At 40.5% G+C, this 22122-nt stretch overlaps 2 protein-coding genes across 8 annotated transcripts in view; both read right to left on the reverse strand.

Annotated features, from left to right (window-relative positions):
• The window catches only part of KLHL3 (kelch like family member 3), a 304443-nt gene that overhangs the window by 132566 nt on the left and 149755 nt on the right, over nt 1-22122 (reverse strand). For 5 of the 7 annotated variants that reach the window (XM_074379902.1, XM_074379898.1, XM_074379901.1 and 2 more), the window contains one exon: nt 17314-17792. The exons of the other annotated variants lie outside the window; for them this stretch is intronic. The gene's annotated coding sequence lies outside the window, so the exon portion shown is untranslated. The remainder of the gene's footprint in view (nt 1-17313; nt 17793-22122) is intronic. 7 annotated transcript variants of the gene reach the window in all.
• HNRNPA0 (heterogeneous nuclear ribonucleoprotein A0) lies at nt 10187-13327 on the reverse strand. The gene has a single exon (XM_039469535.2). The coding sequence runs from the start codon at nt 12844-12846 to the stop codon at nt 11935-11937; it is 912 nt and encodes a 303-aa protein (XP_039325469.1). The 5' UTR covers nt 12847-13327; the 3' UTR covers nt 10187-11934.

Consider the following 22122-nt stretch of genomic DNA (forward strand, 5'->3'; position numbering starts at 1 on the left):
CTGGGCAACAGAGTAAGACTCTGCCTCCAAAAAAAGAAAAAAAAAAGCCATTTTAACCATTTTTAAATGTACAATTCAGCAGCATTAAGTACATTCATAATGTCGTATATCACCACTATCCATTTTGAAAACTTTCTCATCTGAAAAGAAACTGTGTATCCCTTAAACAGCAATTTCCCATTTCTATCACTAGGAATTTGCCTACTCTAGGTACTTCATGTAAGTGCAATCATAGTATGTCCTTTTGTGCAGAGCTTATTTCACTTGGCATGTTTTTAAGGTTCATTCATGTTGTAGCATATACCAGAAATGTATTCTTTCTTATGGCTGAGTATTCCATTGTAGGTATATACCACATCTTGTTAATTCATTCACCTGTTAATGAACACTGAGTTAATATTTCACCTTTTGACACACCACAGTTAACATTTCCCTAATATTTGACATATAAATAGTTTCCAGTTTTTTGCTATGTTATAATAATTTTTATGCAAAGACTGTTTTCCTTTCAATAAATTGTTCAATAAACCGTTCTGTTAGATAAAATTCCTAGCAATGGTGTCCCAGAGCACATGAATACTTTAATAGTTCTTAATAAATCCATAATTTTACTCTCATTTGCCATTTTTTATAATGTGATGGATAAATTCCTGTCAGCAATTTGTTTTAAATGTATAAAGTGTGACAAAACCAATTGGAGGGAAGTTTTTAGAGAAAGAAAAGGAATTAACAAAGCAGAAACAGCTCAGAAGAGCTCTCCACTAGACAGAGCTGGCTAAATTGCCCAACTGCTCCTTCTATCCACAACCTAATGTTTTCCCATTAACTTGATGACTCTTAAAAAAGAAAAAAAAAATCTACCTGTGTCAGGGATCCTCCAGACCAAGCCCAGGTATTTAGTGATTTGATAGAAGGGCTCGCAAAACTCAGCACTACTAAGAGTTGTACTCATGGCTTAAGTTTATTATAGTGACACAGTATGTGTACACAGTTGGGTCATACAGGAAAAAGACATAAGCAGAGTCTCGAGAAATCCATGTGCAGCCTTCTTCAGGGTCTCTCCCTCCCATGAAGGTTCACACAGAGCACATTTTTATATGAGTGATGTTTCTGCCTAGGGACTCAGTACACAAGGTTTTCACTGGGAGTTTGGTCATACAGACACCCTTTATGGGGCATGTAGCAAAATTCCAGACTCCCAGAAGGAAAGCAGATGTTTAGCATAAATCATCTTATTTGCACAGTCTAGGTACAGTGAACCACCTTTCTTAGTGAATAGTGAGAACACCCCTAAAATCCAAGTGTTCAGATTAGGGCCAACCTTGCAAGTAGGCCATTCTAAAAGATAGCAGCCTCAGGCCAGATATAACTTTTCTGCATACCCCTAATTAAAGATTCATTTTGGCCAAAAAGCAGCATCTCTCAGCATATATACATATACACCTATGGAAGAGTTAAAAAGATTGTGGATCACTTATACCCCATCCAAGTAGTTTCGATTGCTTTCCTTATAAACCCTCATTGAAAGCAGCTGTATGAAAGGAATAGGAATTTTGAAAAAGCCAGAGAGAATCTGTTAAAATTCAAAGCAGATCATGGAACTCCTCTGCTCAAAACTCAAATGGCTCACCATTCATTAAGTAAAAGCCAAAATCCTTACAACAACCTACATATCCCTACATGATCAGGCCCCTCTCTGACCTCATTATTCCTTTCCTCCTCTTCCCTCAGGTCCAGTAACCCCGAACAATTTGTATTTCCTCAGAGGCCAGGCACAGTCCTGCCTCAGGCCTTTTGCTCTTCCTAATCATCTACCCGGAATGCTTTTCCCCTAAATACCTATATTGCTCACTCCCACAGTTTCCTTCAAGTCTTTGTTCAAATGTCACTTTCTGAGAGACCTGCCCATATCACCCTATTTTAAAGTGCACTATCCTCACAAACATCCCTTGCAACACTCACCATTCCTCACTCTAATTTTTTCTATACTTCTCATCTTCTAACATATCATACAATTTATTATGTCTTATTGCCTGTCTCTCCTCAATAAAATATAAGCTTTTGGAGGGCAGGCATTTTTGTCTTTTTCTTCTGTACTTCCAGCAGAATCATCAAGCAGAAGAGTAACAAATTTTAATTTGACAAAGTAAGAAACAGGGAGACACTGAATTTAGGAATAGTAACCTAGTGCAAATAGCTAGGGTCTTCACGTTTGGTGGTGCTGGGAAGATCAAGTCATTAGAAATTGTGAAAGAAGTTTATTTAATTTCACTGAAGAGATGACCACAGTACATTCAGTTATTGAGGAGTTTTAATAAAAGAAACTATTTACAAGGGTGTGGGCAGAGTTAAGGGAAATCAACAAGGTTTGAACCATCTTGGAACTAGAGAATGTAGTAAATAGGAGACAGTAACAAGCCAGAAAAGACCTAAAGCTATAAAAGAGGGCCATGGGAGCAGCGCTGTGGCCACTGACAATCTCTTGCTAAGTATGTGAGAAAGAGAAGGAACAAATATTTTTGTCTCACCTTTCTCTCACTGCCCAAACTCACCATGAATAAAGCTAGAAAAGAGAGTATAGAGTTCTTTAGGAGTCACCCTCCCAGGAACACAGAGCAAGAGAGATAAAGATGGAAAGGGGATCAGGAAAGGCAAAAAGATTATCCAGCACAATGCATTTTGTAAAGCTATACGCGCAAGACATAATGCTTCAATGTGCTACCAGAATCAACTAAATCTCCTCTTCCTACTACCAGTCACATCAACATCTTCTCACACAGTAATTTTGATTAATCTACTCCCTCTTCCTTCTTCATATATCCAACCATTTGTCATTTATGCTTTCACAACTTACCTCAAATTGTCAGTCTTACCTCAAAATGTCACCTCTTGGTTCATGCTCTCATTCTCTTACCTGGTTAACATCAGTTGTCTTAGCAAACTTGCCACTTTGAAACATCCCCCATATTGTCATTTATGTTACTCAATGCTACTGGACTAATCTTTGCGAATTCGTTTCACTACCACTATTGTTGCTCAAAAACCTTTAATGACTGTCACTGCCTACCAGATAAGTCCAAACTCATTAGCCTACTACTCAAAGACCTCAGTAACCTGGTTCCAACTTAACTTTCCCAATTTATTTCTCACAACTCTCTTTTATCTTAGTGTAAATTAGTCATTGGTTATCTGGAAGTCAATGAAGCTTAGTGGAAGGAGCAAAATGACTAGAATTGATCAGACTTGGATTCAACCCTCAGTTCTATCATGTCAGCAGCTGGGGGGCCTTAGAAGTTACTTAACCTTTTTGGCTTGAGTTTTAGCGACCTTATCTGTGAAGCAGGTTACTGAATGACGCAATGAGAACATTTGTAATTATACCCAGTATAATGTTTAGCATCCAATAAGCATACTTCTCTGAATATGTTCCATATTTCTGCCTGTCCTCTACCTAAAATGCCCTTTTTCCTCTTACCTTCTCTATGAGACCAATCTTCCTTTTTAATATATATTTTATTGCATTTTAGGTTTGGGGGTATATGTGAAGAACATGCAGGACTGTTGCATAGGTACATACATGGCAATGTGGTTTGTTGTCTTCCTCCCCATCACCTGTATCTGACATTTCTCCCCATGTTATCCCTCCCCAACTCTCCACCCCAGGCTGTCCCTCCCCTAGATCCCCCCCACAGACCCGTGTGATGCTCCCTTCCCTGTGTCCATGTGTTCTCATTGTTCAACACCCACCTGAATGAGAACATGCAGTGTTTGATTTTCTGTTCTTGTGTCAGTTTGCTGAGAATGATGGTTTCCAGGTTCATCCATGTCCCTACAAAGGACATGAACTCATCGCTATGGCTGCATAGTATTCCATGGTGTGTATGTACCACATTTTCCCTGTCCAGTCTATCATTGATGGGCATTTGGGTTGGTTCCAAGTCTTTGCTATTGTAAACAGTGCTGCAATGAACATTTGTGTGCATGTGTCCTTATAATAGAACGATTTATAATCCTTTGGATATATACCCAGTAATGGGATTGCTGGGTCAAATGGAATTTCTATTTCTAGGTCCTAGAAGAATCGCCACACTGTCTTCCACAACAGTTGAACTAATTTACACTCCCACCAACAGTGTAAAATGTTCCTATTTCTCCACATACTCTCCCGCATCTGTTGTCTCCAGATTTTTTTAATGATCGCCATTCTAACTGGCATGAGATGGTATCTCAATGTAGTTTTGATTTGCATTTCTCTAATGACCAGTGATGATGAGCATTTTTTCATGTTTGTTGGCCTCATGTATGTCTTCTTCTTTTGTAAAGTGTATGTTCATATCCTTCGCCCACTTTTGAATGGGCTTGTTTTCTTCTTGTAAATCTGTTTTAGTTATTTGTAGATTCTGGAAATCTTTTAAGGTTAAATGTTAAAAGCTCCACAGTGCTTTACTTGATCCTTCTTCCTGCCTTAAGTCACCTCTCCTCAACACTCTCATTCTGTTATTTATACCTTCCTAATATTAGCAAATATTTAAAACCTTACAGATAGCTAACATGACTCATCTCTGTCCTACTAGTGTTAAAGCAGCAGTGATTTTGAGAACTATCATGTGGAAGCTCACCCAACAAGTAAAGAGCAAAGCATAAAGACCATGTCTCAGGTACTAAGAGTGTTCTATGGACTACATATGTATAAGCCACTACTCTTTTGAGATACTCATTGATTTCATTTACTGGGTGAATACTGTATTCGTATGGTTGGGATGATATAAAAGTATGCCTTTTTCTAGTCTGTCCGCCTCTTCATCGGAGCCACATAGTAATTGATTACTGTGTACCAGAGACTACAGTAAGCCCTTCTTTATATGCACTTTCATTGAGTCTGCTCAACAATGCTATGCAGCAGGTATTACCATAGCCTTTTTTTTTTTTTACAAATAAGGAAACTGAGGCTTGGGCCAGTTTGTCCAAGGTCACAGTGCTAGAAAGTGACTGTGTCAGAAATAGAACTTGGTCTATTAGATGCCAAAATTTATGTCCTTAAGGGCTATGAAATATTAAATCAGATGTCCACTATGAAGCAAATTACATTTGCAATATAAGCATCAAAGACAAAACATAACTGATTAGTAAAAGGTAATCAATTTAGGAGAAAAGAGTCTTAATTTTCATCAGAGAATGTACATTCAATGACAATAGAACTCACTCCAATTTGGTGTGAACAATCTGAGATAGTGACACAATGCTGTTTAAAAAAAAAAAAAAAAAACATCTCAAAATAAATTGAATTCCACCCAGGATGCAAGGTATCTGAAGACAGCAACCATGTTTGTCTCACTGCTGTGTACCTCCAGATCATGTTAGTGTCTTACACAAAGGTACCTAACACCCAAGGAAATTGATGATAAACTGGGAAATAAACACAACGTTTAAATGGAAAAAGTTTACACTTGAGAATTTTAGAGCAGGAAATGATACCTATTTCCGATAGTTTTAAGTAAACCATACAAAATGGTAAAAGAATCAAAGAAACAAAGAAAGTCGGCCTGAATAGAGAAGGAAGTACAGTTAAATCTTCCTGAATCCTTTCCCTCTCTGAAGGTTCAATTCATCTAGCTTCAAATGAAAGTTAAAAAATAGGTGGAAAATAAGAGAATTGCCCTTTCTAGTCTTCCTACTTTGTAATTTCTTTTTAAATAGCAGCTTTCAAATATCTTTTTATAATAAATGTTTTATGTTGTAACATTTAAATTCTCATTTAAGGCAAATATGGCAAGTTCCAATGTCAGAAACTAATTTTCCCATACCAGACCTGTGCCTTTTTTTGGAATGAACAAAAAATTCTACTTCCCAAGTAAAATGCTTCCACACATTATATTTAGTAAGAGACTAAATTTAAGCATCGAGAACACCCATGGTGTGCTGAATTGAAATTTGGGGCTAATAATTCATGTCCACTTATTATTTTCAAACTATCTTGCCTCCTCAAAAATTATTCAATCGTTAACTTAAAATGAAAATTAGGATATAAACTTTCAATTAGAGCAAATTCAGTTTTTTCATCAGAAAATAGCAAGATCTGAATCTACATTTCAAATGGAAGTTCAGATTTTTTGGTGTTGCACACCTCTGATTCAGAGCAATCTTCTCCCAGGACATCGTTTTTCCTGTCTTATTTTCTCTTCTTGAGAGAGTATTTAATAAGTAATTTAAAATTAAATTGAAGACTATCTCTGCACTGAAAAATCTCTAATAACATACAACAAATATGCTGCAAGTTTTAGTTAGAACAAACTGGAAAAGGGCAATAAATGGCATATTTATTGCTCTAATCTCAGATTTCAAGGTACACTTCTTTCAGAAAATAAGGGAACTAAGGCTTGTTTTTAATGGAGACAAGCTACGTATCTTTAAATTTTTTTTAATTTTTATTTTTCAGAGACAGACTCTAAGTCACCAGGCTGGAGTGAAGTGGTTACTCACAGTCATGATCATAGCACACTGCACCCTCTAACCCCTGAGCCTCAAGCAATTCTTCCACCTCAGACTCCCAAGTAGCTAGGACTAAGGTGTGACACATAGTTTTTAATTAAGTGTTTCTCATTAAAAAGAAAAGTCTGCAAAACTTTTTGTAGGGAAATAACAAAGTAAAATTGAAATGTTAATATCCGACAATTCCTTGTAGGACTCTAGCAGGTTTCCTAGAGAACTACTTGGACACCAGTGTAATGAACAGCTTCAGCTACGCTGCTGTACCTTTTCTTTTTCCTCTTGAGTATGTTGTAAATGTCAATGCAAACCCTGCAACAGGAGTCTTAAATTATAAGCAAATAACTGGAAACTTGCTGACCAATAAATGACACAAGTATACTGTAGAATAGTTATATGACAGAGGTATATACACAGGTAGACAAAGATGTGTTTGATGTTAAAATACATATTTATGCATATGTATGTAAACATGTTAAGTGATCCATTTTGTTCTAAAAAAAAAGAATGTTTTTATGTATCCATGCAAGTAAAGTTTAGAAGATGACAAAGTATTAAACATAGGTTACCTCTGAGCACTGAGTAAAGAAACAGGAGGAGCAACTTTTTTTTACGACTTTTAAAATTAAGCTAACAGATCCTTATTTCTTCTTGACTAGTAGAAGTAGCTACATAACCTTACTTAAGTTATAAGCCTGTAGCTAATATGCAAAATGGAGGTAAAAGAATCTCTTCATAGAATTATTGAGGACTAAAATAAATTTAAAATGATGCATATATTCATAGTACAGGGCACATAGCAAATATTGAATGGTAGCTTTCTTATTATTTCTTCAGACAGTAATGAAATTTCTTAAGTGATAAATGTGGACATCATACAGAAAAAAACTGGCAAACAGTCTTGCAGTTAAAACTACTGGAGAAAGCAAAAAGCAGCAACACAATGGTCTTCCTAGGCTATTAACAATGTTTTATCACATATAAGCTAACTTTGAAATTTTCAGTAAAATGTTTTCGTTGGATTTACCCAATGGCTTTTAAAAAGCCACAAAGAGGTACATACTTTTCTGTGTATATACTGAGAACTGAAAATACTCGTATCAGAAAACTGCTGCACTTCCATTATTCCTGTACATATAGCTGAGTAGCCAGCTCATCAGCTAGTATTTGACAAGCACAAACATATCTACAAGCATAATCATCATTCATCACATCATTATTCACAACAGCAAGAAATGGAAGAAATTTCATGTCTCTCAACAAAGGAATGTTTTAAGTTACAGTATTAGCTATATTATGGAACATTAGACAGGCATTAATAAGAATGAAATGGGTCTACTTGTCTTGGTATGTGAGAATGTTCATGATCTAAACTACAAAATGATATAATTCTATTTTTATAAATTAATGTAGGTGCATGCAAAAGATGTAGCTGAATAGATACCTATTAACAGTGATTATCTGAGATGGTTTTGTTCATATTAAGTTTTACTTTTTGTTCAGTCTGGTCTTATAAACAGCTATTATTTTAATTCTAAGTACTTTAAAAAATATACCAGCCCCAAGAAAAATCAGGATTTCTGTATTTTGTACTGCCCAGTAATATTGCTATTTTCTGTGACTAAAAAGTATAATCCAAAAAAAGTATAATCCAAATGTTATATAATATTGCTAGTTTTATAGTAGAAATTACATGTTTCTTAAGCTTCATTTACTCATTAAAGAAACTTTTGGGAAAAAAAAAATTTCCATGTGTTTTCACTTGTAATAGGAAGCATGTAATAGAAAGCATAAGACAAAAGCAAATCAAAGTAACCTGCAATAAAACACTAAGGAAAAAGTGTTGTCCTACCCTTGGTTAAAGGCAATCTTAGTTGCTGTGTTTCAAAAGGCCAAATTAAGGTTAAGAGGAAAAGTGTCCCAATGATCACTCTTAAGACGACTGTTAAATAAGCTGGTTAAATGGAGAAAGGCACCCTAAGTGCAAGTACTGTCTTTTTGGGTGAAATTCGTAGTCTAGATGTAGTTATGCTCAAAATCCAACATCCAAATGCCTATTTGCAATCAGCAGACACAGGCACACGAAATTTAACCTAAAATGCAAATTCTCAAAACTTAAGCACACTTAAAAGGTAAACTAAGCCTACAAATCAAAGAGCTGATACTGTCGCTTCTGGTCTTGAAGAAAAGTCATAAATGCAAAATTATCAAGTATCCACAATCTTTTAGGTTTGCTTAAAACAAAAATTATGAAAATTATACTTGAATATGAAATGTTTCCAATCACTTAACAACGGACAAATGGGTACAATCGGTATAGTCATTCTGATTTGACAGTTATCTCTTAACAATTTGCAAGTTTCTTTGGTTTTTTTTGGATACGGTATATGAGTACCAGTGAGAGCTTTTTAAATGACCTGTAACACTACAGGTATTCCAAATCAAAATATCTAAAATGCTCCAAAATCTGAAACTTGACATTCAAAGGAAATGCTCATTGGAGCACTTTGGGGTTTACATTTTTGGATGAGAGCTGCTCAAATGATAAGTATAATGCAAATATTCAAAAACTGAAAAAAATCCCAAACTCAAAACACTTCTGGGCCTAAGAATTTCAGATAAGGGATACTCAACCTGCATCATCTTTAACAACCTTTCAAACCACTTTCAACTAATGACTACTGAATTTACACTTTAGAGAATGTAACTGCAAAAGATCTTCACATTAAGATGAAAAATAGAAGGTTCACTTTTATTTTGCTAATCCATCAGATTACATTCAAGCATGGCACGAACATTATATTGAACACTTACTAGGTTCTGTACCACCTGCTCCCATGATCTCATCTCTTGAATCTGAATAATGTTCAGATAACTTTCAGAGTTGGAAGGAGTCAAAACATACAAGCAGTTGTTCCTCCTCCCTAAGTCCCACATGCCAAAAATGTTTGCATATAAACTGACAAGAGGAACCCAGAAGTGACTAAATACCACTATGCTTTTGTCTTCACTACAGTTTTTAGCAATTTTAAGGGTGGACACATGACAATAAAGTGTTAATACACCATGAACAGAACAGGTTGTTTTCCTAATAAACAGAAAATCCTTTTACATAATTCATTTGCAAACTTTAGAAGCCCCTATGTTGGGAATATAAAATGACAATAACCTTATTAAACTGAAAACCCTGACAAAGGTGAACTAGAACTATTCCAACTGACCCATATTTTCCCACCAAAACTGAGTAAAAAAGTCAAGCAGAGTAGCATTTAACAATTTTAACAAAAAATTTCAGAGAATCCTTTTCTGTATCCCAGAGGCCACTGTACAGCCACCAAAAAGCTGGACCAAATTACCAAATGAAGTAGTCCATATGTAGTATGATGTGTATCACTAGAATTAAAAAATAAGACAGAAATTTATGGAAACTGTAGAAATATTTGAGAGCAAAGGATTTGACGGGTTAAATCACTTCAATGTGCAAAAACATCCACCCCATTTACCCTAGAACATTATTTGTACCAAGCATCCGCTGTCCTTTGCCAATGACTACTAAGCAACCACAACCTGGCCTAATAATCTTAACCTTTCTCCATACCTCTTTAGAAGTAGAGCCCTGGCAATCAGAAAAGAAAAAAAAAAAAAAAAAATGGCAAGAACTAGCCCTTAGGAATCGAACAGTAACAAGTTAAAAAAATGGTTCAGTATTAAAATATTCTTTTATTTTAGAGCCCAATAATTTTTCAGAAAGCTTCTTGGTATAGCTTTGAGCCTTCAACATATTTAAGTCAAATATTTACGTTAAATAACATCAAGTTAAGCATTATTAAACGTACTCTGAACCCACCCACCAGGTTATACATACTCTCACTCATTCATGTAAAGAATTGAATTCTTTATTTGTGATATCCATAAACGTTGCTATTCTATATTTCTATCCAGAAAGGCAATTTTCTCCTATTATCAGTTTTGTTCTTCTCTTATAAACAACAACTTGAATGCTATTGCATGAAAGGACTACAAATATACATTTGTTAACCAAGCAGAATACAGATATTTTGCTTTACAACTTGCACCTAAAATACCAGTATTATGTAGCTGGTTCATTAGCTGTCATAGCAATTTAGGGCTATTGCCCAAGCTATGCATAGCAGTTTACATTTTCAAACCTCATATAGAAAGGGCAATTGTGATATGAACTGGCAACTACATTCCTGTGAAGCCCATCTCAGTTACAAGCAAACGTGTAACTTCCAAGTCTGCAAGGAATTTTGATGGCAAAACTTCCAAATCTGATACAATTGTCCTAAACAAGTTTTTAAACAAATTGTTTCGCAGCTACTCTGCCATTCTGCCAGTAGATGGTGCTACAAAGATTGGAAAAAGGATTTCCATGAGGACAACAGTTCAGATATAAGGGAAAAAAACGTTTAAACCTGCTCTGAAAGTACAAAACCGCATTTGAGGGTAAAATATAACCCTTATTTTTAACCATTCATTACAGACAAACCAGTAAGAGGGATGAAACTAGGCCATCTGAAAAATTTTAAACAGTTTATATGAATGACATGCTTAACACAAACTATATAGAACCACACAGTACACAGTTTGAAGTAAATTGTCATAGAAATGACCAACCATGACAAGATGATAAGCAAATCGCTTAGTACAAGAGATGGATGCACAGAAACTTAAAAGAGTTTAAAAAGCCACATCCACCACTTCAGAAGTTTTGCCTGTAAGGGATATAATTCAACACGCAACTAGCAGGGCAACAAGAGAGGGGGGAAAAACCCACAGGACCTCTTAAAAGTTTCTCTAAGTACACATCAAGAATAAAGAATTAACACGTAAAATCTTAAACAAATATCCCTTAAAAACGATATGGAATGGATCCTAGAAAAAAAAAATGTTAGACATGTACGGTCAAACACAATGATTTATTAAAAATAAAACGTAAAAATGATTTTTGTACATATGCTTCCAAATTTCAGGCATGGGATCCAAGTAGATTCATAGAAAACGCCGTAGCCAGGTATCAAGTCCTTACAACAAAGTAAACTACCCCCCCACCCCAACCCCCGCCCAGGTTTTGCTACAGAATCAGCAAGTTCACTCCCTCCCTCCCCCCAAAAAACACAAAGTAAAACAAGACATTTTGCTAGTATAAAAACGACCAAGGTCCAAGTAATAATAAAAAAATAGAGTCCATCAATGACTGTAACACAAAAATGTGTATGTGGGGCCAAGTCCATCTTCGGAGGGAGAGACAAGAGAGGTGGCAGGCAAGTAGAGGAACACCCCTAAGGGTAAGCAGCCTTAGAAGTGGCTCCCCTAAGGGCAAAACGGGGAAGGCGGTGTGAGGGGCTGGGGCTTAGGAGTTGACCCCACTCGGGTTGTCAAAAAGAGCTACCCCAACAGCCATTCCCAGGCATTTTAAATTTTCTTTCAGAAGGAGCTGCCTCCGTAGCCACCCCCGCCGCCATAGCCGCCTCTGTAAGGTCCACTATTACTGCGCCCGCCCCAGCTGCTGCCGCCGCCGCCGCCGCCGCTCTTCATGGGCCCGTACGAGGACTGGTGCTGGCTGTAGCTGCCGAAGCCGCCGAAGCCGTTACCGTAGTCGCTCCCGCCGTAGGACGAGCCGCCGCCGCCGCCGCCGTAGGCATTGTAGCCGCCGCCGCCGCCGCCGCCGTAGCCACCGTAGCTGTTGTAACCGCCGCCGCCGCCCTTGGAAAGGCCGTTCTGGTCTCGGCCCCCGGCGCGCCCCCGGCCGCCTCGGCCGCCCCGGGAGGACCGGGAGCCGCCCCCGCCCCCGCCGAAGTGGATATCCTCCTTGGGCACCGCCTTCTTCACCTCCACGCGGTGGCCCTGGATCGGATGGAACTTGACCACCGCGGCCTTGTCGGCCGCGTCGTGATTCTGAAAATACACGAAGCCGAAGCCGCGCTTCTTGCCGGACAGCTTGTCGGCAATGATCTCGGCCTTCTCCACGGTGCCGAACTGAGAGAAGTGCTCGATCAGGTCGCCCTCGGCCACGTCTCCCTTCAGGCCCCCGACAAAGAGCTTCTTCACCTTGGCGTGGGCACCGGGCCGCGCGGAATCCTCCCGGGACACCGCCCGCTTCAGCTCCACCGTGTTGCCGTCCACGGCGTGGGGCGAGGCGGCCATGGCGGCGTCGGCCTCCTCCACGTTGGAGTAGGTCACGAAGCCAAAGCAACGGGAGCGCTTGGTCTGGGGGTTCACCACCACCACGCAGTCCGTCAGAGTCCCGAAGGCCTCGAAGTGGCCGCGCAGGCCCGACTCACTCGTCTGCACGTTGAGGCCGCCGATGAACAGCTTACACAACTGGGAATTCTCCATCTCCACGGCCCGGGCCTTGCCCCCGCCCTGCGAGCTCCGAGGTTTCGCCGTCGCCGCCGTTATCGCAGGTTAAGGCCTCGACACAGCTCGGGCCCAGCCGTTGCTGGAGCCACCCCCGCCGGTCACCGACGGGGAAGGGAAAAAGGGAAGGGGAGGGAAGGAAGGAAGGAAGGAAGAGAGGAAGGGGGAGGGAAGGGGAGAGGTGCCGGCTAAAGGGCGAGCCGAGGAGACGGGAACACAACCAAGGCCACCGCTACCGCCACCGCCACCTCCGCTCTCCGATCTGGGCACCACACAAAGAGGCCGCTGAACGCGCGCGCACCCTCCCCGAGGCGTGCGTCACCACCGACGTACGGCAGCCGAGGGCCGCCCGCCAATCCCCGCCTCGCTCTCATTAATCCCGCCTACCGCGCCGCAGCGCCGCTCTAGATCACGGACTCCCCGCCCTCCGCGGTCTATTCAAGCCCGCGGCCTGTGCCGCTGCGGTCTCCCCTCCTGCCACCCCGCTTTCATTCCTAGTTGCCCCTCTGTCGCTTGACTTGGGTTCCTTCTCGCCCTCCGCGCAGCCCCGCGATTCATTTCCTCCCAGCGCCGCGGCTGTTCCCAATGTTTCTCCCCCTCCCCTTTCCTCAACCCCTCGCCCAGCTCCGCAGTGGCGTTCGCGCCAGCCCCTTGAGAGACATGTCAGTTCAGCCAATCACCGTGATCTCCTCGCACCCACTTCCGTTTTCGGCAGCTGTCGAACGGGCGCGCTCCCTGGTGCGCGCTTGTCCCGGCCCCCTCAGTAGGCAGAGCCTGCGTGCCACCCCCGCGCTTCCTCCCGCCCAAGGCTTGGCGGGGGAGGGAGCAGGGGGCGCGCTGGGGGCCGTTCCCAACGGATGCGGCCTGGGGCGCCACGCGCGGGCTTTTTGAAAACTTGACTGTTGGGGTTGGGGGCTCAGATCTACCCGCTGCCTCTCCGCTCGTCTGCTACACCTGGCGTCCCCGCCCCTCCTCTCGCTCGCACAAAGATGGAGGACAAATGCCTGGTCCACGAAGGCGGTTATTAACCGCTTACAGTGGGCCCGGCGTGCAGTTTAGCTGAAACTTTAACACGTGGCCCTGCGCAAAGGCGAGCCCGAGGCGGCGGTGTGAAAGACAACGGGGAACCAAAAGAGCTTCAGACATTACGACCCAGACGAGGCGCGACATCTCTGGCACCCTCCTGCCATCCTTGAAGCCCTCCCGCGACGCCCTCAGAGGCCCTTTCAGCTCCCCTTGACACACTCCAGCAGACATTTTTATTTAACCTCAGTGAATTTTTTTATGTACAATTTACATCATCCATGTGTTGCTTTCTTTCAACTAGAATGTTAGCTTTTTTTTTTTAAACAGTTTTGCTCATGTTGCCCAGGCTGGAGTGCAGTGGCGTGATTTGGGCTCACTGCAACCTCCACCTCCTGGGTTCAAGCGATCCTCCTGCCTCATCCTCTTGAGTAGCTGAGATTACAGGTGCCCACCACCACCCCCGGCTAATTTTTGTATTTTAGTAAAGACAGGAGTTCCACTATGTTGGTCTGGCTGGTCTCGAACTCCTGACCTCAGGTGATCCATTCGCCTCAGCCTCCTAAAGTGCTGGGATTATAGGCATGAGCCACTGCGCCAGCCTAGAATGTTAGCTTTTTAAAGGTGTTGGTTAGATGAACGTTTTACAGAGAGATCAAACACCCCTAAGTCACTGCTTTTAGTGCCCTCACTCAGGTGAGAATAGATTATAACAGCTTACATTTATTGAGCCTTTGTGTGCCATGCAAGATACATGGCGAGTAATATGAGGCACTACGTGACAAGAAGCCTCCAAAACCATATGGTAAAAGCTGAAGAAGTTAAGAGGAATTCCTCACTGTATCAAGTATTCAGGAAAGACTTAGTTCCACTGAACCTCACCAGAGTCAAAGACTAGTTAGTATCCTAAGCAAATCAAGGCCGGAACAGAAAACCAAATACCACAAGTTCCCACTTATAAGTGGGAGCTACACAATGAGTATACATGGGCACAAAAGGAACATTAAACACCAGGTCTTTTTTTTAGGATGGAGGGTGGGAGGAGGGTGAGGACTGAAAAACTACCTATCAGGTATTATGCCAATGACTTGGGTGACAAAATTATCTATACACCAAACCCCCAAGACAAGCAATTTACCCAACATAACAAACCTCCACCCGTATCCCTTGAACCTAAAAGTTGGAAAGGAAAAAAGAAAACTTTTTTTTTTTAAAGAAAACATTTCTATAGGGAGTTTATTTGAGCAAAATCCAGAGGGAACATAAGCTTCAAGACAGAGAGTGGACGAGTTAGTTTGAGCGGAACCAGAGTTTTAGCTAGAAAACAGTAAGAGGTGAGATAGGTTGAGGGTCTTGATACTATGAAATGATACTATGGAATGTCTTGAATCTTAGGTTAAGTAGTTTGGATATTATAACAAAGATAAATAGAAGGGCTAAGGTTTGAGGGTAAACACACTGGTGTATCACTTACCCTGTAACCATCTAGTTGTGTGACTTCGGGCAAGTTACTTAACATTTTTAAAAATGTAATCATTTTTATTATCTTAAAATGAGAATAACAAAACATCTTTCTGTTGTGAAAATTAAATGAGATTCTACATGTAAACATGTATACACGTACCTGGCACATAGTAAGTTCTTAGTTTATCCAATTATATGAATCCTATGCCTGGTACTGGGAATATAGCTGTAAGCCACAGACAAACTTCTGCCCTCACGATGCTTACATTCTAGTGGGAAGAAGCAGACAATAAATAAGAATGGTATACGGCATGTTAGTGATAACTGCCATTTAAAAAAATGAAAGAGAGGACAGTAGAAAGCTATAACCTTATTATCAAAGAAAACCCTCAAATGTCAGGATTTGCTCATTGATAATAAAGGGGGAAATGGGCTGGGCACAGTGGCTCACACCTGTAATCCCAGTACTGTGGGGGGCTGAAGCAGGGGGATCACTTGAGGCCAGGAGTTCAAGACCAGCATGGCCAACAAAGAGAAACCCCATCTCTACATTAAAAAAAAAAAAAAAAAAAAAAAAAAAAAAAAAAGCCGGGCATGGTGGTGCATACCTGTAGTCCCAGCTATTTGGGAGGCTGAAGCAGGAGAATTGCTTGAACCCAGGAAGCAGACACTGCAGCTAGCTGAGATGGCACCATTGCACTCCAGCCTGGGCAACAAGAGTGAGACTCCATCTCAAAAAAAAAGGAGCTGGGGGTGAGTTGCGGGAAGGAGTTGCTGGGGGAAGCATGATCATGTTTGAAAACCTAGAAGCCTAAAATTGCAGCATGGTAGAATTAGAAAATCCAAGAAAAGGAACTCTCTTGGGTGGGGGGTAGGAAAGATTATGAACATAATTGTAAATGCTTAAGGTAATAATGAGATATTCATGGGGCAGTGCTTTATTGGATGCACAAGACTATAACTCATTTGGGAGATTACACATTAAGAAATATATTTGCCGGGCGTGGTGGCTCAAGCCTGTAATCCCAGCACTTTGGGAGGCCGAGGCGGGTGGATCACGAGGTCGAGAGTTCGAGGCCATCCTGGTCGACATGGTGAAACCCTGTCTCTACTAAAAATACAAAAAATCAGCTGGGCATGGTGGCGTGTGCCTGTAATCCCAGCTACTCAGGAGGCTGAGGCAGGAGAATTGCCTGAACCCAGGAGGCGGAGGTTGCTGTGAGCCGAGATCGCGCCATTGCACTCCAGCCTGGGTAACGAGCGAAACACCATCTCAAAAAAAAAAAAAAAAAAGAAATATATTTTAGGCCAGGCACAGTCACTCATGCCTGTAATCCCTGCACTTTGGGAGGCTAAGGCAGGCAGATCACTTGAGGTCAGGTGTTCGACATCAGCCTGGCCAATATGATGAAACCTATCTCTACTAAAAGTAAAAAAATTAGCTAGGCGTGGTGGCTGACACCTGTAGTTCCAGCTACTTGGGAGGCTAAGGCAAGAGAATCACTTGCACCTGGGAGGTGGAGGTTGCAGTGAGTGCAGATCACGCCACCGCACTCCAGCCTGGGCAACGGAATGAGACTTCATCTAAAAACGTGTGTGTGTGTGTGTGTGTGTGTGCACGCGTGTGTATTTATTTATTTTAGAGTCATCCAAATAAATCTTAAAACAGTAAAAGATGAATTCCTGAAGGAAGAAAGACCATAACTTACAAAACCTGTTACTGTAGGAATTTACAATTTTGGTAGACAGTTTTTGCCTATATCGTTTTAAAATAATAATTTACCAGCAGTGCCCAACCTTTCTGGCAGAGAGGACTATTTCATGAAAAACAATTTTTCCATAGACCAGGATGGGGGTGTGGTTTCAGGATGATTCAAGTGCATTACATTTATTGTGCACTTTATTTCTATTATTATTGCATCATAATATTCAAGGAAATATAATAATTATATAACTCACCATAATGTAGAATCGGTGGGAGCCTTGAGCTTGTTTTCCTGCAACTAAACAGTTCCCATCTGGGGGCGAAGGAGACAGTGACACCCAGTGTGTCGCTTATGTCCAGTTTACTCAGTGATCTCATTTTGGTTACTATCACTGCAGAAAACCCTCCTTCACAAATATAAAATGATGGAAATGGAAGCAGGCTTTTCAGTGCTTCTGTGGCCATCTCAGGTTAGACTGCCTTGACTTTAATCTAGAATGTATGAGGATTTGAAGTTGTCTCAAGCATACTTTTAAGGACACCATCATTTGCAATCTCAAGCTGTTGATCCTCTTCTAGTACAGACAAAGTCGATTCACCTCACTTATTCACAAATGGGCGGTGGATCCATTCCTTCCCAGTTCAGGGTTTTTTTTGTTTTTGTTTTTGTTTTTGCGATTGGGAAGTAAAGCTCAAACTCTTTTGAAAGCTGAGATAGGTGATCATGCACCAGCTGGGAGAAAGAAGGCATTGGGTCAGTCACTTTGAAAAATCTCTGCTAATGTTTGAAACATGTCAGAAATCCCAAAGTTCCCTCATTGCCCACATAATTCCAGTTTAGTTTTGAATGCCGCCCCTTTATCTGCTAATTTGAACACAATTGTCATTCTCCCCTGAAATGACAGACTGAATTCGTTGAGCAGGTTGAATATGTCACACCAGTAAGCAAGTTTTGCCACTCATTCTATGTCACTGAAATGCACTGCAAAGGAAATCTCTGGAGTGGCTCTCATAACTCAAAAACTCTGGTCAGTGATCTACCTTTAGAAAGCCATCTCACTTCCTATACACATCTCACAGAGTTGCGCAGACATGAGTTAAGGGCATGTACTTAATTGTTGTTGATAATTTTTTTTTTTTTTTTTTGAGACAAAGTCTCGCTCTGTTGCCCAGGCTGAAATGCAGTGGTAAGATCTCAGCTCACTGCAACCTCCACCTCCCGGGTTCAAGCGATTCTGCCTCAGCTGGGACTACAAGTGGGTGCCACCACATCCAGCTAATTTTTTTCTATTTTTAGTAGAGACGGAGTTTCACCATGTTAGCCAGGATGGTCTCTATCTCCTGACCTCGTGATCTGCCTGCCTCGGCCTCCCAAAGTGCTGGGATTACAGGCGTGAGCCACTGTGCCTGGCCGATAATTTTAATCACATCCTGCAAAAGGTTAAGTTCAAGTGACATTTTTTGGCTAGCCAGGATTTCTCTGTGGATGACACAGTGCATAGACTCACATTCAGAAGTGACCTCTTTGACCTGAGTAGTGAAACCAGAAAGCCATCCAGTCATGTCAGCCACTCTGCCTGTGCATATACCAACACACAAAAACCAATTCCATTTTCCTGATATGTAATCATTCAAAGTCTTGAGTAATTCTGCACCTATGGTGTTGATTGGCAACAAAACACATTCCCCCTGCACATCCTCCTGAAAGCTATATCACACAAAAGCAAGCATTGTTGCCTTCTCGTCAACATCGGTAGACTCATCAACCTGGATTGAATACCATGGTGACTCATTCATCCTCTCTATCCATTGTGCCTCAGTATCCTCTGCTATTTCATCAATTTGTCTAGTTATGTTACTAGCCGAAAGAGAAACACGTGCCCCCATTTGAACTTCAGCCTCTCCTAAAAGTTCACTATAATGTCCTTAGCAGCAGGCAAGAACAACTCTTCACCAATGGTAAAGGGCTTCTTAGCTTTAGCAATGCAGTTAGCCACTAAGAATGATGCCCTTAGTACAGACACATTTGATGAAGTGGTGGCCTTCAATAATTGCTTCTGTTCTTTTTTTATTTTTATTTTTATTTTGAGACAAGGTCTTGCTCTGTCACCCAGGCTGGAGTGCAGTGGCACAATCTCAGCTCACTGCAAACTCCACCCTCCTGGGTTCAAGTGATTCTCATGCCTCAACCTCCTGAGTAGCTACGACTACAGATCCATACCACCATACCAGGCTGGAATGTTAGATTCTTTTTGGAGATTAGATCAGTCAAGGTAGGGACAGTCAATAAAAGATTATGTAAACACTTAAATGATGTAGTCAATTTCCTACTCTTTAGGTCAATAAGGGGGAAAACTATTTTCTATTTTGCCTTTTGGATCATCACCTGAGTTTACTTTGTTTTTTTTTAACTCGCTTACAGGTGTCTCAACCTTCCAAAATAAAACATTTAAAAATACAACTGAAATTCAGACTGCCTTTGGCTTCCATTCCTTCTGCAAGCTTGATTACAAAAACCTAATGGAATGTGATAGTTACACAGGTCATAGAATCACACACTAAAAAGAGTGTGTTTTAATATATCTAAATTATACATAGAAATAATGAACTGAGGAAGAAAGGAAAGACTATGGCCAGCTACATTTTCAGAAAGCAGCAACTCTGATTTTTTAAAATCAACTTTTTATTACATCCAAGTTTGTTTTGCAGTTAGGATTCTGCTATGGACTAAATTGTGTACCCCTGGTCCCCACCCTCAAATTCATATTTTGAAGCCATAACCCCCAGTACCTCCAAATGTAACCATAATTGAAGATAAGATCTCGAAAGAGGTGATTACATTAAAATGATGTCATTAGGATGAGGCCCTACTTCAATATGTCTGGTGTCCTAAGAAGAGACAACAGGAGCACCAGTGCATAGAGGGATGACCATCTGCAGGACAAGGAGGAGAGGCCTCGGAAGAACCTCAAACTGCCCAGCACTTCATCTTTGACCCCCAGCCTCCAGAACTAGGAAAAAACAAATTTCTATTGTTTAAGCAACTCATTCTGTAATATTTTGTTATGGCAGCACTAGCAAACTAATACAGGTTCCATTTTTATTTATTCAAGGTGAACATTTCAAAAGGCCATCATTCTTTGCCACTTGTGGTGAAAGTACATTTTTTTCTAGTAGACCCTAATAATTCATATCAAAAGCTTTTAAATTTGATCTTTTCTTTTGAACTAGTAATAATACTTCTAGGAATTTATCACAGCGAAATAATTCAGGACTTATGGAAGGAGTTAGCTACAAAGATATTTATTTGAATTTGTTTACACTAGAAAAAAAGTTGGAAATGACCTAATTGTCCTAAAATAGCTAACTAATAATTAGGAAAACCATTAAGTATTCCAGCTAAGTATACTGTATTATGAGGTACTTAAATTGATAATGCAGAGGAAAAAGTCATGACTTGCATTCAGATATAAATCTCATACCATCAAGATGACATATAAAAATTCAAACTATTTATTTTGCCAAATCAAATTAAGTCTAACTTAATTTGAACCCATATTGTCAGAATGGCAAAAATGTCAACATGTCATTACTGGGGTTCCTTCCACCTTTTTTCGCGCAAAGGCACTCGCCCATCTCTCTCTTTAATAAAATGCTTTTTGTGGAGAAAAACAACAACAATAACAACCCATAAAGAGGATTGTCTTTAAAAGGGTCTCTCCTGAGGTGAAAAAATAAACAGACCCCTTCATTTTGTGGTGATGTTGATTGTACCTTGTTCTTCTGCCTGTATATTCCCTTGCCTCAAGAGCAAAATCTAAGCTTTTAGAAAGGGGAATTGTATCTGTCTCCTCCAGATGAAGGAAATGTTGAAAGAGGAGGGTTTAGTGTGAATAAAACATAGCTTCCCAAGTCTAGAAGTGACAAGAAGCTTCTAAGTCTCCCCCACTGGAGGAAGCCAGTGTATAGCCCCCACCACCCCCAACTCCACCCCATCCCTCACATCACTGATAACTGAAGGCTGGCCATTAACTATCTTTAAAGTAAGGTATACCACCTTGGTCTTGGAACCTCATCCACACTCCTGGCCCCACATAAACCCGGAACTTTTGTATACACAACTCCAGTAATAACAGGGATTGAATTACCAGCTGGATGGGTAGGAAGTTAAGGCAGCTTATCAGAATTAGAAGACTAAACAAATTTTAACATTTCTCAGAATATCCCTAAAATACACACACCCACCAAGAACATACACATGCGCAGACTTATACACAGAATATGTAACTTCGAAATTAAAAGCATTTATAGAGCTTTCTCTTGTCATTTATTCATCATTTCATTTAATTCATTCATGGGCTATGTGTTTTCAATAAAGTCTCTGGCCTCTAGGAGCTCAACAGTCTTGGGAGAAAGGCAAAATTAACAATCAGTATTGTTAAAATATCCATACTACCCAAAGCAATCTACAGATTCAAAGCAATTCCTATCAAAATACAATGACATTCTTCACAGAAATAGAAAATACAATCCTAAAATTCATATGGAACCACACACAAAAAAAATGATAGCCAAAACTATTCAGAGCAAAAAGAACAAAACTGGAGGAATTGCATTACCTGACTTCAAATTATACTGAAGAGTCAAAGTAACCAAAACAGCATGGTACTGGCATAAAAACACACAGATAGACCAATGGAATAGAAGACAGAAGCCAAAAACAAATTCCTATGTCTACAGTGAACTCATTTGCAACAAATATTTCAGGAACACACATTGAAGAAAGGACAGAGTATTCAACGAATGGCGCTGGGAAAACTGGATATCCATATTCAACAGAATGAAACTAGACTCCTATCTCTCGACAGACACAAAAATTAAATCAAAATAGATTAAAGACTTAAATCTAAGACTTCAGACTATGAAACTACTGAAAGAAAACATTGTGAAAACTCCCCAGGACATTGGAGTGGGCAAAGATTTCTTGAGTAATATCCCACAAGCACAGGTGAATAAAGTGAAAATGGTCAAATAGGATCACATCAAGTTAAAAAGCTTCTGCA

Source organism: Saimiri boliviensis, chromosome 1, assembly GCF_048565385.1.
Source record: "Saimiri boliviensis isolate mSaiBol1 chromosome 1, mSaiBol1.pri, whole genome shotgun sequence".
Lineage (NCBI taxonomy): Eukaryota > Metazoa > Chordata > Mammalia > Primates > Cebidae > Saimiri > Saimiri boliviensis.